The 18,580-nt window shown below is 36.1% G+C and overlaps 1 protein-coding gene across 1 annotated transcript; it reads left to right on the forward strand.

The window, feature by feature from the left end:
• The first annotated feature begins 773 nt into the window (after positions 1 to 773).
• On the forward strand, positions 774 to 16,897 carry ASIC5 (acid sensing ion channel subunit family member 5). Its single transcript, XM_087962607.1, is given in 10 exon segments — positions 774 to 959; positions 4,422 to 4,735; positions 4,989 to 5,220; positions 6,232 to 6,354; positions 8,134 to 8,283; positions 8,789 to 8,936; positions 9,474 to 9,530; positions 11,288 to 11,456; positions 16,000 to 16,091; positions 16,561 to 16,897. Coding segments are annotated over 10 exon segments (1,662 nt in total). The 3' UTR covers positions 16,752 to 16,897.
• Positions 16,898 to 18,580: the final 1,683 nt, after the last annotated feature.

The raw sequence follows: 18,580 nt of genomic DNA on the forward strand, positions 1-18,580 counted from the left end.
CTGTGAGCTGCTTGGATGGGGAAATGGAGTTAACCATCCCCTCTCAGTACTTCTGTACTGGGGCATATGAGAGAGGACATCGGCTAAGAAATTATTCCCACCCTAGTTTCAAAGAGTGAAATTGAAGTGATTAAAATACTGAGCCCATCGGACCTGCTTAGAGGATAGCTTCCTCAGGGCCTTTAATGCCTCCAGGATTTGTGGTCTGTCTACATTTCAAATGGAATCTTACTGTTAAGAACTGCCTCCAGGTCAGAAGAGTCTATTGGACCGCATACGTCTCCTTCTCCCAGATGGCCTACTGCCTTCTCGGCATTAGACAACTTGCGAGATGTGTAGGCACATGGTTGCAACTTTCCCTTTTCATTCCTCTGAAGTAAAACTGCCTCTACTGCCACATCACTGGCATCTGCCTGGATCACAAATCTTGGTTCATATCGGCTCAGCAGCGAAGAGCTGCTTCAGCTTTTCGAAGGCTACTTGGCATTTGATGGCCAATTTAGTTATCGATTCAATTTGGACACGAACTCCTTTCATGTCTTGAGCTAGTTGGTGATGGGCAGGACTGTTGTAGAGCGGCGGAAAAACCTGAGGCAAACTCGGAGCGAACTTCAGCTGTTAATTTATTGAAACAATAAAGGGTTGCCGTGGCTGCCGCGCTAACAAGGCAGCCAGCTGGCGGACAACAGCTGATGCCGTTTGACAGCTCCCTTTTATAGCTGGCTGTCAAATGGCATCAGCCAATAGGAACGGTCCGTGTTCCCGCTGGAAACATGGACCGGAGTGAAGACTTTGGCTTAGTCTATTGCGAACGCCACAAGGACTATCTGGGCAAACATGGGGCTGAACTGCCAGTAAATTTAGCAAAGCCCCAGAAGCCTCCTGGACTGAGGAGCCTCACATTCCAGGATTGCTATAACCTTGCTCAGATCAAATTCCACCCCATCTTTGGACCCCAAGTAGTCTAGGCTGATCTTGTGGAAGTCACATGTAAATAGTGTTTTTTTTTGTAAAGTTTTTTTATTTTATATTTACAATAAATCCATCTTTCATGTAAACAGCATGTCAACTGGGTACATATGTCTGGTGCTAACAATTATAATTAGTACTTTTCTTACCAATATAACAATGATCACATTTTCTTTATAGCCATTGTCTCTTATATCTATTATCTTTATAACAGTCTTAACTTATTTCTCTATATGTTCCTCTACTCAATTTTAACTTGTTTTATTTTCCAACCATTGGTCAAAAATAGATCCCATACCATCTAATATTTAGTTTCTTCTTTTTCTTTAATTGCCAGTGTTAATCTATCCATCTCTGCACATTCAAGTATTTTCTCAATCACTTTTCCTTCTGCTGGTATTTTATCGCTTTTCCAATTCTGAGCAAATACAATCCTAGCTACTGTTAGTAGATGAATAATTAAATATATTTCTTCTTTTCTATAACATTCAGGTACCATCCCTAATAAAAAATATTTCAGGTTTCAAATCTATATGTTGCTTTATCATTTTTTCCAACCATGTGTGTACTTTTTTCCAATATTTTTTAGCTTCTACGCATGTCTACCACATATGGTAATATGTTCTGGGTGTCTGATGGCACTTCCAGCATTTGGCTGATTTGTCTTTAAACATCTTTGCCAGTTTTGCTGGTGCAAAGTGTCATCTATAAAACATCTTGCACAAATTTTCTTTATATGCTGTTGATATTGTTAAATTATAATTTCTTTCCCATAGCTTCCACCATTTATCTAATTCTACGGTATATCCAATATTTTTCACCCATGCTATCATTGTTTCCTTTGCTTGCTCTTCTTCTAATTTAACAGCTAGTAAATAACAAGAAAGTGAAAAACAGAAGTTGCAAACATGTATTTTTATAAATCCTCTGAGTCTTTGAGCAAAAGCCACAAATGGATTTTTAAAAATACTCAATTCACACCTTGTTCTATGCTTTCTTACAACAATGCCTGTTCACTATGACATTATTTGCAATTATTCCCACGCTACTTCTTCTGCCTTTTTTTTCTCCAGGCAGACAAAATACATGGAATAGTCACATAAGTGACTATTAATAATGTACATTAAAACCATGGAAATTTGAGGCAGAGGAAGAAGTCATATGGTTGATGCTGTTTGATTTTTAAATTATTTGTTGAGAAATTATGTATTTATCTTTTTTGCATGCTGCTATATTTCATAACTGCAAACAGTTAATGACATTAACAAATATATACAAAGCTAAAGCTAAAGAAAGTAAATATACAAAGCTAAAGCTTAAGCTAAATTGGACAGATAATTTAATTAATTTCAATATTAATTAATTGAATTAAATAAAATAGAATGGAATCATATATGGGTATGTGTCATTTTGACAAAGGCTAACTTAACGGCTATCTCTATTTCAGTTAAAAGTAGTTAAGATATGAAGATAAGCTGAGCTATTCAGAGAAGATCATAGACAGTAAATCAACCGAGCTGGTGCCAGCTACCAAATCCACATCTTTCCTCTATTATTTTGAAAGGGGGTTTACCCATCACCATCCTGATTCCAGTACAGATACATTTAATGCAAATAATGACTATTCCACAGAATTATGTAAATTATCACCATCTCATTTGGAGTGTCCCAGAATGAAGCTACACATGTGAAATTCCAATGGGCAGTTACTGAGCTCCCTCTAGTGTTATTCATGTTCATGAATTTTCATCTTCAATTAATTGTTTGAGCTTTGTGAAATTTCATAAGTAAATTGAAAGGATTTACTTATTATTTACAACTGAGTTTATTAGTAAATAGTAATGATAGTCTATCATTCATTAATTTCATTAAGTTGTAATCTTCAGCATGAATTTTAACCAATTACAGATATTAGGAATTTTCATAATTTTTGAATGCAATGCTCCTCTCACCTTCCCATGTTTATTTTGTAAATTAAGAAGAGCAATTGTGATATCACTGCATACTGGCAGGTTTCCTGTTGTATAATAAACAGCCCTGTTTATGCAAAACATCACAACTCTATTCAGATTAGCTACGCGTTTTCTCCCAGCTGGATTTTACACACTGTATTACTGCACATGTTTATGAGTAGATTTGTAACTTCATCAGAATACATGGAAATTACTTCAAAACATTAAACTCTACTGATTTTTTGGTAGAACTGTGACATGGGTCCTTTGTGAAGAATAATGCGTGAATCAAATTGCTAATCTAGACATTAATTTTAACAACTGAGCATTCTGCTTTCACAGGAAAGGCTGTCAGATAATGCAGTGAAATCACACAGAGTCTTCTCTTCAATTGCATTAAGAAGTTTCAAGAGAAAAAAAAAGTAAAACCTATTGCTTGATCATAACTACTGAGTTTTACTCAAAATCTGTGATGGCCTTGTTTGATATTCTAGCATTTAATTCATTAATTATGATATTATTTACAGTTTTTAAAAAGTGTTACTCATCTTCTTAATGATATTTTGTATGCTTAAATGCATGCATTTAGTTTTCTTGTTTGTGTATATCTGTGTTAGAGACAGTAGCAACAGAGACAGGCTAATTGCACGTTGTTGTGTATTTAATACAATCCCCACCCATTTCCTGATATTATAAAAGCAATTAACTCCCCATGTTTTAGAAACTAATCTTCTAATATTTGTCTAATGGAGAAGCTTAGAAAATTAAGGAACTTTCATGGCAAAGGTACACTATGATTATTATTACACTGAGTTAGCTGGTTATATTTAGCATTATTCGCTTTTTTATGGACATAGTGAAAATTATAAGCACTTTTCTTGTTGAGAGGATATTGAATAGTTAATTATTTTGAGTATAATATGCAGGTAAACTGCAGTTACAATTTTTCATATACTTAGAAAAATATCATATGTTACTTACATCTGATTCATCTTGGGTTGCAGCTTGTTAAGAAGAAAAGTGAAATAATAGAACAACAACTATATCCATAGGAAAGTATATCTGAATACTTATGTTTTTGCATTAAAAATGCCATCCTTTATTGTTGATACTTAGACAAATTAGTGTGATCAGAGAATTTATTTTGATTTTTTTGGCAAAACATTTGCATGGATTCTTTCTGTCTAATCTGCTCTTATTTGTTTTCTTAATATTTGTTTGGAAATGCATGCCAATTATGTAGACGCCAAGAATAAATAACTGCTTTATCACTGGAAGCTTTCAAGAAGAGGCTGGACTGCCATCTATCAGAAATGGTATTAGGGTCTGCTTAGGCAGATGACCTACAAGGTCCCTTCCAACTCTGTTAATCTGTCATTTGTAATCTGTAAATACTGAATAATGAAAATTGACCATACTATATTTTTATTAAGGTGGGGGTTAATATATCCTTTATCCAACTGAACTCATTCTGAATGGACTTTTTTGTTATTTGTTAAATGTTAAGAAATTCTGGAAAAAGCCAGGCTCTATTTCACAAGAAAGACTCTACCATCTTTGGAAGAAAGGAAGAAATATGACGATGAGTTTGCAACTTCCACCTCCTTCCATGGGGTGCACAATATTATTCATACCAAGAGCAAGACACGCAAGATCTTATGGATGGTAGTAGTCTTGGGCTCCATTGTCCTAGTTGCCTGGCAGGTTTATTGCCGTTTCATCAATTATTTCAGTTGGCCCACGACAACCTCAGTCGTAGTTCAATATGTGGAGAAGATTGAATTTCCTGCTGTAACGTTTTGTAATCTGAACAGGTAAGACACTATTTTCTTCCTTGTGTCCTGTAAGATTTTAAGCTCTGAAGATCACAATTGGACAACCATTAAGGCTAACAATTCTAGCATTGTATAGTAGGCATTTATATGAGTTAAAGATTGCAATATTATACCCAGTGTAAAATTAAATAACTTCTGTGTAATTCATATTTGCTTTGGAAAAAAATATAGACAGTCTTGGGCTACTCAAGCATTCAGAACTTATATTTGCATTTCTGATTTATGCTTATAGGTTCCAAACTCAAGCAGTAACTAACCTGAGCATCGTTTTCTTCTTGTGGAGCATAGTGTCAGGAGTTCTTCGTATGTTCAGTATTGATGATAAGTTTAGTCAAGAACTACAAGATTTTTTTCAAGGGAATCAAAATTTCAGCATCAAAGAATTTACAAGAGCTAATGGTTTTTATCTCAACAGCAGCACGCTGCTGAATTGTGAATTTTTTGGGAAAAAATGCCACCCAAAGGTAATATTTTTGTTTTTATAAAAAAATGTATTAGCTAAATGCTGAAATAAATGTAGCCTTTATCTAATGATCTGAAAGGCGATATTGTCAGAAAAAATATTGTCTGAAAACCGAGGCAGTTTCCTACCAGACTAAGAGAATGAATATTGGGCTGTCAGGATGCATATTTTAGCAAAGGGCTATATATGCAAAGTTAGTAACACACCAAGCAAATGCAATGTGATAAGAGATGCTAATATTTTTGTTTGTTTTTTTTAAATTATAGACTACTTTTATTATTTTTATAAATAACTCAAGGCGGTGATCTATCAACTATCCTATTTCACAACAACAACAACTGGGTGAGGTGGGTTGGGCTATAAGAGAGGGTCTGGTCCAAAGTCACCCATGGCAAAAGTGGGAGTTAAACTCTCAGTCTCTTACTTCCTAGCCTGGGGCCTTTAACCAGACCATCCTGGCTCTCAATATATCTTAAGGTTGGAAAAAAATTTGCTCAGTGTTTCACAAATACATAAGGTGTAGGTATACATCCGCGAATCACTCCATAGGTTTTTAATTTGCACAGTGAAACTGAATTTTAATTCAAAAATCAATTCCACTTATCCATCAAAAAAGGTCAAAAGGTAATAATTACTGAGATTTAAAAGCTCATAACAGTGTCAACAAGCATATTGTATTTCATTAATATTTGGTTTTATTTATGCTAAATAAAGCATTGTGTTCCCTAATGAAAATCCATTGATTTCACCAATGGGACCTTACTACAAGCTTAAGCATAATGAGACCTGCACTGATTGCCTACTTTTAACAGCGATCTTTAGGCAGAGCTGAAATTCTATCTTTAGGGGGGTTTTTTTAATCAGAAAGATACTTGCAAATCTCTGTGTAGTACAAACCTATTATTCACTGATACTAAAGTGCCACAGGTAACAGCAAATCCCCAATACCTACAATGTCTGTGAGAAAATGCTAACTCTTATTTTTCATTTGTTTGTTTTTTCTTTATGGAAGGACTTTGCACATGTCTTTACTGAATATGGGAACTGCTTTACTTTTAATCATATTAACCTTCCTACAAGAAGAAGAGTTAGCCTTTCTGGAAGAGGCCTCAGTTTGATTTTTGATGTCAAACAGGTAGATATATTCTCATGAATGTACTATTTTTGAAACTTCACTGGTTGGGGAATGGCAAATTGTATGGATTTGTCAGAAGGTTTTGAACTTAATTATACTATCTTTAAGAATTGCCAAAGTTTGAATGTGCTGGTTTATTGCTTCCTCTAAATATTGCAATCTCATATATGCTGGAGCTCCCAAAAAGCAAGTCCCAAAAACACCCAGCAGGATAAGTTGCTTACGTACTCTGTGGAGCCGAGTCTAGTCTACATTCTCATCTCCTCCTCTTAGAATTAGTCAAATGCAATTTTAAAAATACATTTAAAATGCATTTAAATACATTTAATATATAAAATGCTGTTTTTGAAACTCAAATACATAACAAACTCTTAGAGACTAAATTCTGATCATAGAGCTTTTCAAAGATCACCTTTAAGTTTATGATTTGAGCATGCTAGAGCAGTGGCCCCCAACCTTTTTTGTACCACGGACCGGTACCGGCATCAAAAATGATCCACAGACCGGTACCAGCATCAGCATGCATGACCAAGGCAAGGCGAGCGAGCGACCGGCCAGCCAGCCATCCCCCGCTTCTCCCTGCCACCTTCAACTCCTCCTTTGTACCTTCTCGCGGTCGATGGGCTTTTCGGGCTCTTTCTTAATGTCCTCCTGAGTAACGCGAGACTCCACCGCCATCAGGACAGCTCTTCGTCCGAAGCCGCCCCCCCTCTTTGATGAAACTAAGGCACGAGGATTCCTTCAGCACCCAAACGCCGCTTTCCATCCAACCGACGACCGACAAGCTCACCCGGAAGCACTTTCTCAAGCGCCGTCGAAACAAGATGGCGGCGCCCAAGCAAAGTAGGCGGCCCAGTACAAAATGGTCCACAGACCGGTACTGGTCCAGGGCCCGGTGGTTGGGGACCCCTGTGCTAGAGGGAGCATTGGAAAAGAATGAAACAAAATATCAAAGAGTTGTGTTTTTGGTTACACTTGGGCAGAAAAAATGCTTACCCATTAATATGATTGTAACTTATTAATTCCTATACACAAAAGTGCAAGAATACAAGATACAATATCTTTCAAAGTGCAGTAGGGAAAATTAAGGAAATTTCTACATACTGAGAAATGAATGTCAGCATTGGGAGCAGGGGGCACTAATAACATTTTGGTTCCTACCAGATGTTTGTGATGAGAGAATGTATTCTTGCAGTTGTCAAGTATTAGAAGAAATAGGCTGTATGCTTTTAACTTGTATTTTTTTAATCAGGGCATTTTCCATTGTTTAATTTCCTGTCAGTTTTCATTGTATTTGAGTAATTCTGAAACATCACTCACTTCATGTTACAGTCCAGATTCCATGATATTTAACTCAAATCTGAATGATCATTTATACGATAGTCACAAGGACACAAACCTAAGATTATCCTAAAGTTTTACATTTCTTTTTGTTTGCACTTTTGGTCAGTAACCGTAATAAAAACTATTGGCATTTATACTGAAAGAGTAATAAAAGCATTTAAATAATTATTTAAAATGCACGAGTGCTCAGACTTAATGGCACTTATTGCACTTACCTACAGTAAGTGTGTATAGAACAGCAATCTTAACCAATATGGTTGAGGGATAATTAATAAAAATGACATATTACATAATATAGCAATACTTCATACCAATACAGTTTCATCTTAATTCACCAACACTGTAGATCATTTTGCAGGAGATTAATTAAGAAATCACTGACATGGAATTTATCCCATCTATTTTATTATGTCTGTCTCTAAATAATCTTATTAGGGTCAATTCACTGATGATCCTAATCTTGGTTTTGTTGATGCTGGCATAACCTTTGCTATCCACTCACCTAAAGAACCTCCCCGATTTGATGGTTTAGGTGTCTTTACACCAGTGGGGATGCATGCCCATGCTGCAATCCAACAGGTAAAAGTAAGTATTAGCATTTGATGTGTAAAATGTTATTTTATTTCTTATATTTTAAAGCAATAATAATAAAATATATGATTTGTATAGCTATAACATGTTTGAAAGAGATTACAAAGCTTTAGAATATAGTCTGCAATAATAATTGTTCTGCATTGTTAAATCAAATTCAGTCCTGATAATGAATTGCCTTAGAATAAAATTAGGGACAAATAAGATTAGGGTTAAGGTTAGGGGATAAAAGGGATACGAAAAGTAAGATTTTTAAAAGTTACATTGGAACAGGACCTTGATTCTGCCATAAGGCTAAATGTTTTTATTTATTTCAACCCAGTAATATAATTCACAGTACATTCTGTTATGTTTTGTATTTGAAGATGATTTGTGCTGAAAATGTTCCTTTTATAGTGATTACTTTGCTGGGCTTAATTTTTAAAAGTTGTTTCGTCAATGCTTTGCCACTGAAATTGTTGCCATTTTCTCAAAATAAAACTTCCTTTTTTCACATCAGACAATTATCCAAGAATACCCTTGGGGAGAATGCAACCCAAACATTAAGCTTCAGCATCATCAAATCTACAGCACATACGGATGTCTGCAAGAATGCAAGGGCCACCTTATACAAAAGCACTGTGGATGTTTACCTTTTTTGCTGCCAGGTACAATTTGGCACATGTACTTCTTATTTTGCAAAGGGTCTGGGCTAAAAAGAATCCAATAGTACTGTAGGAATCATGACTGGAAGAAAAAGAAGCTATCAAGATGTTCAAAAGCAGAGGTTACAATACATTTAGATTAAAATTCAAATGGGTTCAAAGTAGAAATATATAAATGTGACAAATCACAATGCAACAGTGATGTATAAGAATACCTCTCCTATGGAGAGAGTGGACATACTATTTTTGCTTCACATAGACCTTCTCTGTATACCACTTTCAGGGAAAACTTAAAAGGAGATATAAGCACTGGAAAGAATGGCTGAAATTGCCATTTGATTCATCAATAGAATAGGATAATATAAATAATGTTGTTTTCTTTCTTTCTCTCATATAAAGAGATGTTATACATGTCCTGTGAGTAGATATAACACTGAATTGTTAGATTAATGGAAATATAAGATTGACAGTGCTATTCATACTTTTGTTTATATTTCTAATTTTTATTTACTGCAATTGTCCCGTGCACCTGTTGAAAAGGAAATGGCACAGAATGTGACTTGGAGAAATTTTACAACTGTGTTTCTCCTACTTTGTGTGAGTATAACCAATAAATATTACAAAGCTAAAAACTGGTTCAAATATTCCATTCTAGCTGTACCAAATTAGACTTAGATAGATCATTAAGGGACATGGTAATATGACCACTGACTGAATGATAGTATATAATCTGAGTTCCTGTACCAATCTTATGAGATTCAGTAATATTAGAATGTAATATTAGGTTTTCCTAAGTATATGCTATCACAATTACATAAATGCATAAGACATAATTATAAGGATTAAAAAAACAAGTTAATAAGAGTCTGGCATTTACATTGATGGAATTAACAAATTAAGGAAAATATGCAGGCTTATTGAATTATTTCTAACTCTGATCAGCAGTGGCCAAGGCAAACCTCTGTATTTTTTTCTGTGAAAAGTAATATGTTCTATGTGTACATATGTACATGCATAGACTGTGTAGGACATGGTGTACTCTGCATGCTCTGTTCCAGATACTGTTAACAGTATGAATAGGTATTTAGAATGAGACACTTGGTCTGAGAAGTTGTACAGCTGCTGTACAGTTTCATTGGCACAGGTTTTTTTCTGAGTGTTTTTCTGCATAGTCCTAAATAGGATCCATTGAAATTTTGGAGCTTGTTATTTTTACTAGCTTCTACCATCATACCAAATATGATTGTATTCCATTTAGTTTTTTTTCAGGGTGAACATAAAGAATGTACATAAAGAATCTTGAGCCTCTTTACCTAATTTTGTTTTGCTGGGTTGCAAAGAATAAAAATGGAAACCATTGCATTTGGACATCAGTGAATATTTTATTGACATAAATGACTCAGATAGATTACAATCTTAGTTTTCTCAAAATAGTTTTAATTCTTTCATCTTAAAATTAGAACTGGCTGTACTAAATAAAAATACTAACATTAACTTTGTAAATAAATAGGACCCTTCTGGAATCCAAGTTTTATTCATCTCTAGGAAGTGTGGGAAACAGGCAAGAATTATAACTAAAATAGTTACATTTCTCCTTAAAACATGTATAAACTTTTACTTTAATATGTTAATTATATATTAATTAAGGTAATACGATCCTTGGTTGTATCAACAGAGACATAGAATCAAAATCAAGTCAAGTATTAGTACCACTTATAAAGCCTTAATAAGATCACACCTGGATCCAATACTGCATCCAATTTTGGTCAGCACATTACAAAAAAGGTGTTGAGATCTTGGAAACAGTGCAAAGAAGAGCAACTAAGATTATTAAATGCCTGGAGACTAAAACATATGAAGAACAGTAGCAGGATTTGGGTTTGGCTAGTCTAGGCAATAGAAGGGCTAGAGGGGACATGTTGGCAGTATTCCAGTATTTGAGTGGCTACCACAAAGTGGAGAGGGTCAATTTATTTTCCAAAGCACCGGAGGGCAGGACAAGAAACAATGGATGGAAACTAACTTGGAATTAAGGAGGACAATTAACCAGTGGAACAGCTTGCCTTCAGAAGTTGTGGGTCACCCATCACTGGAGGTTTTTAAAAAGAGACTGGACTGTCACTTGTGTGAAATGATATAAAATCTCCTGCTTGAGCAGGGGGCTGGACTAGAAGACCTCCAAGGTCCCTTCCAGTTCTATCCTGATTGATTGAATTAATATTCACTTTAAGTTAAAAATCCTGCATTGGATAAGACATCTATTATCGAAGAAGATAAACCAAACACAAAAAAGATAATATAGTGTCTCTCCCTCCCTGTGTGTGTGTGTAATTTTTATTTTTTCCCCATTTCAGATAAAATAGAATTCATGGGATTGTGTACTGTAGGAACTCATAATTCCACATGTCCAGTACCATGTGAAGAAACAGATTACCCAGTCACCATCTCCTATTCTACTTTTGCAAATGAACAAGCCCTGAAATTCCTATCTGCAAAGCTGAAGAAAAGAACAGAATATGCCAGGTATTATCATATAGTCAAACCATGGACAGATTTCAGATTTAGTTTCACTCCATGTGTGCAGCACCTGCTTAATCCTGTTAGAAACAGAAACTGTGCAAAGTTTGGCTTGGTTGATACTTTTGCAGGAGACAAGAGAAATTAAAAAAAAAAACAATAAAAGTAATAGCAAATCAATTATGGTCCAGAAAGCAACTTGGATATAGGTGTGCATTTACCAGGATTATTCAAGAACATTTTTACTTTTCTTTTAATATGAAAACATTGCAATTTTTGGTCATCTGTAGATAAAGACCCTTAAATCTTATCCTGATTGTTGATGTTACCAGGCAGTGCAATCTCAGCTCTTTCTCAGTGTCTCTGGATCTCTAATGGAAAAAGGAACTGGATGTAAATAAATATTTCCATCTGCTCCTTACTAAATGTTGGTAATATTTTGGGCTAGTCTACAAAGGACTATAGGCCAACCTGGTTTTTTTGTTTTTGCCAAATTATATTAGAATTATGTGTTTTGAAAGATGACATATTTAACCCTTTCCTCGGTTAAATCCTATCGTTGCATTCATCTTTACTGATATAATGCAAGAACTGTTAATTCTGCTAAAAGCAGAAAATCAAGTGCTGTGCAGATTATTGTATGATTTATTTAGGAGAAGAAAATCAGTGTGAAGATTCAGGGGTGGGAGAGATTGAAAACATCATTCTAGAAAAAGCGTCCTCCTGGGTCATTGCTGTGATCAAAGCTGTATTTGCAGACTGAGTTTCCTATCAACATTTTTATTTAATTTATTCTGACATTTGATTGTCCACAAATGGAGCTCTATCTTGCAATTACTCAGTGAAGCTTGACAAATTACAGGAACATGTTTCTGTTCCCAAGTACTTAACCAACATGAATCTAGCAAACATATTAATAAGCAAACATTACAAACATTATAAATGGTCATTTAATTGTCATCCATTGATTAAAAAAACAAAAGTAAAAAATAATATAGCTATGAGCCATAGGTATAGAATACTAGCATCTCTATTGTGTCAGCAATCATAAAAATGGGGTCCATTAGCAAAGACATTAAATGACTGTAAGATTAAATGTTACCTAAGAATGAAAATATTGCATTAATGAATCCTGAATGTTCAGAACTAGGCAAAAAATAGGTAATCTTTTTATTACTACAAAGAAAAAAAAAGAAAAAAACCAATGTTAAAATACTTTAGGCTAAATATATTTAGGCTAAATATATTTAGGCTAAAAATTCTATTGACAGCTGGAATTAGACATCCAATGGCATCTGAGCACCATTATTCTGTCACAGAATTAAGTCACCTTCCCAGATATTAATCAGTATTTCCATTATTAGTTATACCCTTCTGTTTATCATGGCCATGAAGCCATGACAGAGGAGGAAAGATCCATTTATGAGGCCACTGCAGTACCCCCATAGATGTTTTGTATATAATTATGTGGATTGCATGCATATGTTTATTTGTCTTTGTCATGTTTTCATCATACACTAAATAAATAACAATATTGGTTATTTGCATACTAGGATTAGTCTCCCAAAATTGATTGATAGGACATTTTACTTGTCCCCGGAACTAGGAAGTACCCATCTCTAGTTCTGAACGGAGTGCATTGTCAAACTAGTGCACAATTTGGAGATCCTCCCAGATTCATGTTCAGAAACCAGGCAGCAAACGTTGTAAGAAGGGCTATTGCACAACTACATTTTGGAAATCACACTCTTTCCTGGACTAGGATGTATTGTACATGGCTAACCCATGATTTGGTCACCTCCCAAGTGGACTATTTACAAAGTGCTTAAGGAGCATGGTGGCTTGCGTCATTAGGACGTTGGGTTGGAGGTTAGCAAGCCCACATTCAAGACCAGGTTGCTGCCATGGGGCGAGCTCTCTTCCTTTGCTCCAGCTCCTGCCAACAACATGAAATGAGCCCCCAACTAGGCGTCTCCCAGGCAATGGTGATGTCACCAGCTAATCATTTCAACCCGGAAGCACCGAAGTGCTTCTGACACAAGTGTGTTTGCAATGACAAAGTGCTCTGCATTGGAATGCCCTTGGAGAGCATCCAGAATTTGCAACTGATCCAGAATGTAGCAGCACAGACTTGTTATATCTCTGCTTTGTGGTTAGCACTGGCCCCCAGGATGCTTGTAGGTACACTTCAAAGTACAGATTGTCAGCTATCAAACTGTGTGGCATGGGGCCAGGTGATTTGTGGGAGTACCTCTCTCTGATTGCTTCTACCTATCTAATTAGATCCAGTAGTGCCAAAGAGTCCCATTGACTAAAAAAAAATGCTATTGCAAAACACAGAAAGCAAGTATTTTCTGTCACAGCACCTGCCCTTTGGAACACCGTAGCCCTGGGAACTAATTGTCCTGGCACTGTCAGCTTTGCAGAAGCTTTTGAAGACATAGACAGGGGACGGAATAATTTGCTGGAACCTCCCTGTTGTGATTTGAATTTGAATTGATTATAGATTGTTGTTGTTTTTTAAATCTTAGTTGCTGTCACAGGTTTTGAAATATTGTTTTGGTACTCTTAGTACTCTTTGAAACTCATTGAATTTGGTACTCAATGCATTTTGTCCTTGAACTCATCGCTTGTTTGATACTCAATACACAAGCTAGAACGTGTTGGTGTCAACTGCCTTGTGATTCACTACATTATTCCTTATGGAAAAAATTTGTTTGGTACTCATCGTGTTTGGGACTCATCACATCTCCCAGAACCAATTAACCATGAGTACCTAGGTACCACTGTATTTTTATATGTTATTGGACATTTAGATTGCTGTTGCAAATGAATATCAGGTAAATTGAATAAAGGCATATTTCCATATACGCATATACAGAACTTTCAAGTGTATATAATTGACCATAATTTCAGTGTCTGAACAAACACACACACACTTCTTAGGAGATATTATTAAATCTCCTATTCACTGATGGCAAAACATCAAAAAGCAATAGCAACTTCATACTATCCAAGGCAATTAAAAATAAGATAAAATGTAATGGCTCTGAATTCAAATTTTAGAAAAACTATTAGTTTGGAATTAGAAATATATATATATTTATTTTAATAACCAATTTTAAGAGAATAATATTCAAAGCCTGTTAGACATCTTTCATTTTAATTAAAATCCTGATTGGATTAGGCATCTCTCTCTCTCTCTCTCTCTCTCTCCCCCTCCCTCCCTCCCTCCCCCCCCTCTCTTCCAATGTATATTAACTAAGCCCATCACCCTCAGGAACTTATAATTATTTCACTGATGACTTGATTTGCTGCTAGAGTGGGGAGGGATATATGAGATTTACTGTCTCACTCCAAAACTTACTTAATTTTGATGATATATGCCTTGATTGGGTTAATATGAAGAAGCCGATCCATCTGGGGATCAAAATTTCTTAGGCTGATGATGTAAAGCAGCAATAGTACCAATATCCCAGTCCAAATTATTTCTCTACTTTCCTGCTTTGTCAATCCTTAAATTTTTCCTCACAATTCAGAGATGTATTATGATCTGAAAAACTGGGTATAAGAAGCCACTAAAATGTAACAGGTTTGATGCAACGAACATGAATTTGGCAAACTCCAATGGACTGTGGAAGGCACGGAGGAGGGCACGACTTACTAACCAAACCACCAACACATGACATGTACAAGTGTGCTGTTGACTATTAATTGATTATTTTTCCATCTGTAGAAAGAAACTTACTTAATTTTGATGATATATGCCTTGATTGGGTTAATATGAAGAAGCCGGTCCATCTGGGGATCAAAATTTTTAGGCTGATGATGTAAAGCAGCAATAGTACCAATATCCCAGTCCAAATTATTTCTCTACTTTCCTGCTTTGTCAATCCTTAAATTTTTTCCTCACAATTCAGAGATGTATTATGATCTGAAAACTGGGTATAAGAAGCCACTAAAATGTAACAGGTTTGATGCAACGAACATGAATTTGGCAAACTCCAATGGACTGTGGAAGGCACGGAGGAGGGCACGTACTTACTAACCAAACCACCAACACATGACATGTACAAGTGTGCTGTTGACTATTAATTGATTATTTTTCCATCTGTAGAAAGAAACTTACTTAATTTTGATGATATATGCCTTGATTGGGTTAATATGAAGAAGCCGGTCCATCTGGGGATCAAAATTTCTTAGGCTGATGATGTAAAGCAGCAATAGTACCAATATCCCAGTCCAAATTATTTCTCTACTTTCCTGCTTTGTCAATCCTTAAATTTTTCCTCACAATTCAGAGATGTATTATGATCTGAAAAACTGGGTATAAGAAGCCACTAAAATGTAACAGGTTTGATGCAACGAACATGAATTTGGCAAACTCCAATGGACTGTGGAAGGCACGGAGGAGGGCACGACTTACTAACCAAACCACCAACACATGACATGTACAAGTGTGCTGTTGACTATTAATTGATTATTTTTCCATCTGTAGAAAGAAAGCAAAGCTAAATTGACAACAACACAGTATCTTTATAACCCTTAGGCATAATCTTGTATATATTGACATTAAATACCACAATTTGAATTACAAAATGACCCAGCAGCAGAAGGCACTGAGCGTATCAGAACTGTTAGGTAAGTATTTTATAATTACATTTTATATCTCCTATTGCTAGTTCAGATAAGGCTGAATAATATGTAATTAACTTTATGGTACTTATTTTATTTCAATTTGCTTATAATTAACTCTAATATAAAATAGGTGAAAATATAAGGATGATTGAAATGTATAAAATCCACAGGCTTATTGTGAACAAGTTTTATCATGTTTTGGTTTCACTGACATCAAATATATTTACAGGACTGAGGAGCCAATATTATATCTCCGTGTTAGATACCATGTCAATACGGAGAAAATGGTCAGCTGGCATGCATTTTCGTTCTGAATTATAAATTTAACACAATATATTCTGTGCACATGAGATCAAGTTGTTAATATATAGTATTTAATTATATTGACTCCAATATAAGTTATTTCTGATTAAATAAGGATAGAATTGCACTTAAAAACACTAGACTGATAAATTTGTTGCTTTTGTTGCAGCTGATATTGGTGGTCAACTGGGCTTATTTTGTGGAGCCAGTATGATTACCATCATTGAAATTGTCGAATATGTGTTCACCAACTTCTATTGGATGTGTATTTTTCTTCTACTAAAAGCACCAAAACTGCCTGATTGGAACACTTCAAATCAGAATGAAGAAATACACAAAAGAAGAGTACAAGAATGCTAATATCTTGCATAAAACAAATCAAAAGGGGTGAAGACACCCCTAGTCCTTTCTGTGTATACAGGACACTTATTTTTAACATCTATCTTTGTTACTAAAGAAAAGATAGCCTTAGTATTGTTACTCATTTTTTATCAGGATAGTAGAAAGTCCACTTTATGCATCTATCTGGACAGAGTAAGTAATAGTTACCTATGTTTTGTTAGCTTATTAACATTATACTTTGAAAATAGCCCAGAAATTTCAGCTGTTGTGAAACAGCAGCCAGTAAAAATGGTGGTCATTGCAATCCCATTATGGCTTGAGTTTGTTACCAAAGGGATTTTCCACAAACTTGCATTATAACGTTTTTAACAACAAGTGAAAGGTTTGGACATGATTTAATGATTTATGATCTGTCTGTGGTCTTAATGTTGCTTTATTGATACGTTGTATTCAGTGGTGGGATTTAAATAATTTAATAACCTGTTCTCTGCCCTAATGTCCGGCTGGGTGGGCATGGCTGGGTGGGCGTAGCCAGGGGGCGTGACAGCACTCAGCCTCCTGCAGCATTCTGCCAGCAAAAATGGGGCACAGGAGGTTAATTACAAAATGTGGGCTTTGTTTTGGGCCATCCAGATCCAGCAAGCAAGGGGTGTGAACTGCACAGAAAATTCACTTTTGTTTGGTTACGAAGAAATATCCCCAAAGTCAGATGTACACCAGGGGTGAAATTCAAATTTTTTCCCCCTGCTGACTCTGTGTGCATGGCTTGGTATAATAGTAATAGCAACCAGAGGTGATTGGGGCAATGTTTTACCTATTCAAATTATCCCTACCACCTCTCCCAAGGTGGGCCAAGGTGGTTGAATTCACCCCTGATGTACACTGAATGTAGACTGATTTTTAGCTACACATCTTCCCAACAAACAGCAAATTTTGAAGGTGCAGGTAAAGAGGATTCATTTTGGGACGAGTAACCACAGATTGCATGCTGGGAAACTCTGTATTTTAAAGAACAATTGAGGGAGGGGTGCAGAATAGCCCTCCTCTGCCTGAGGCTGTAGAGACCTGGCACCAATCAAAACACTGTACGTGAAGCAACTGATCAATACTGACAGGGCAAGCCACTAGTATATGAAAATAAGAGCAAACTCCACTCCCTTCTGGTATTTATGATATTACCTAGTTTGGTAATGAAACATCTGCAAGAAAACCATCAAGCTCAGAGAGCACCACAGTTCAAGCCTGAGCTACAAATATTCTATCAATAAACACTTTTTGGTTACAGCAAGGGTGTCAAACTGGATTTTTTCAAGGGCCAGATCAGCATTGTAGTTCTCCTCCATGGGCCATGGGGGGAAGAGAAAAGACGGATGCCTCCAGCAGCACCCTGCCGGCCAAATCAGGATGGGGTGGCTGCGTGTAGTACCCCGTGCCACATTTTCAGCCTCCATGGCTTCCTGTGGGCCTCGGCTGGCCAAAAATGGGCCTCACAGAGGCTTCACAAGGCCCCCAAGTGGCTTGTTTTTGGCCAACAAAGTGCTGCTGAAGGCCAGGGAGGCCGAAACAGGCTGTGTGGGGTCTTCATCAGGCCATTTTTGGCTGACAGAGGCACTACAGGCCGATTCTTTGATATTTCCAGACCGGCCCCATATGCCAGTTTTAAGCACTCAAGTGAGCCGGATCTGGGCCGCAGGTCCTGAGTTTGACCCACTTGGGTTAGAGGGACACAGCCTGTCTTTTATGAGATAGTTCCCAGTGAATTTCATTCTAAATTTTGTTATGATTTCTTTGGTACAGATATAAGTAAAAAATATATCAAATTCTTACTCTAAGATTAACATTTGTCT

Source organism: Notechis scutatus, chromosome 4, assembly GCF_049901735.1.
Source record: "Notechis scutatus isolate UNSWTSFEM ecotype Mainland chromosome 4, rNotScu1.2, whole genome shotgun sequence".
NCBI lineage: Eukaryota > Metazoa > Chordata > Lepidosauria > Squamata > Elapidae > Notechis > Notechis scutatus.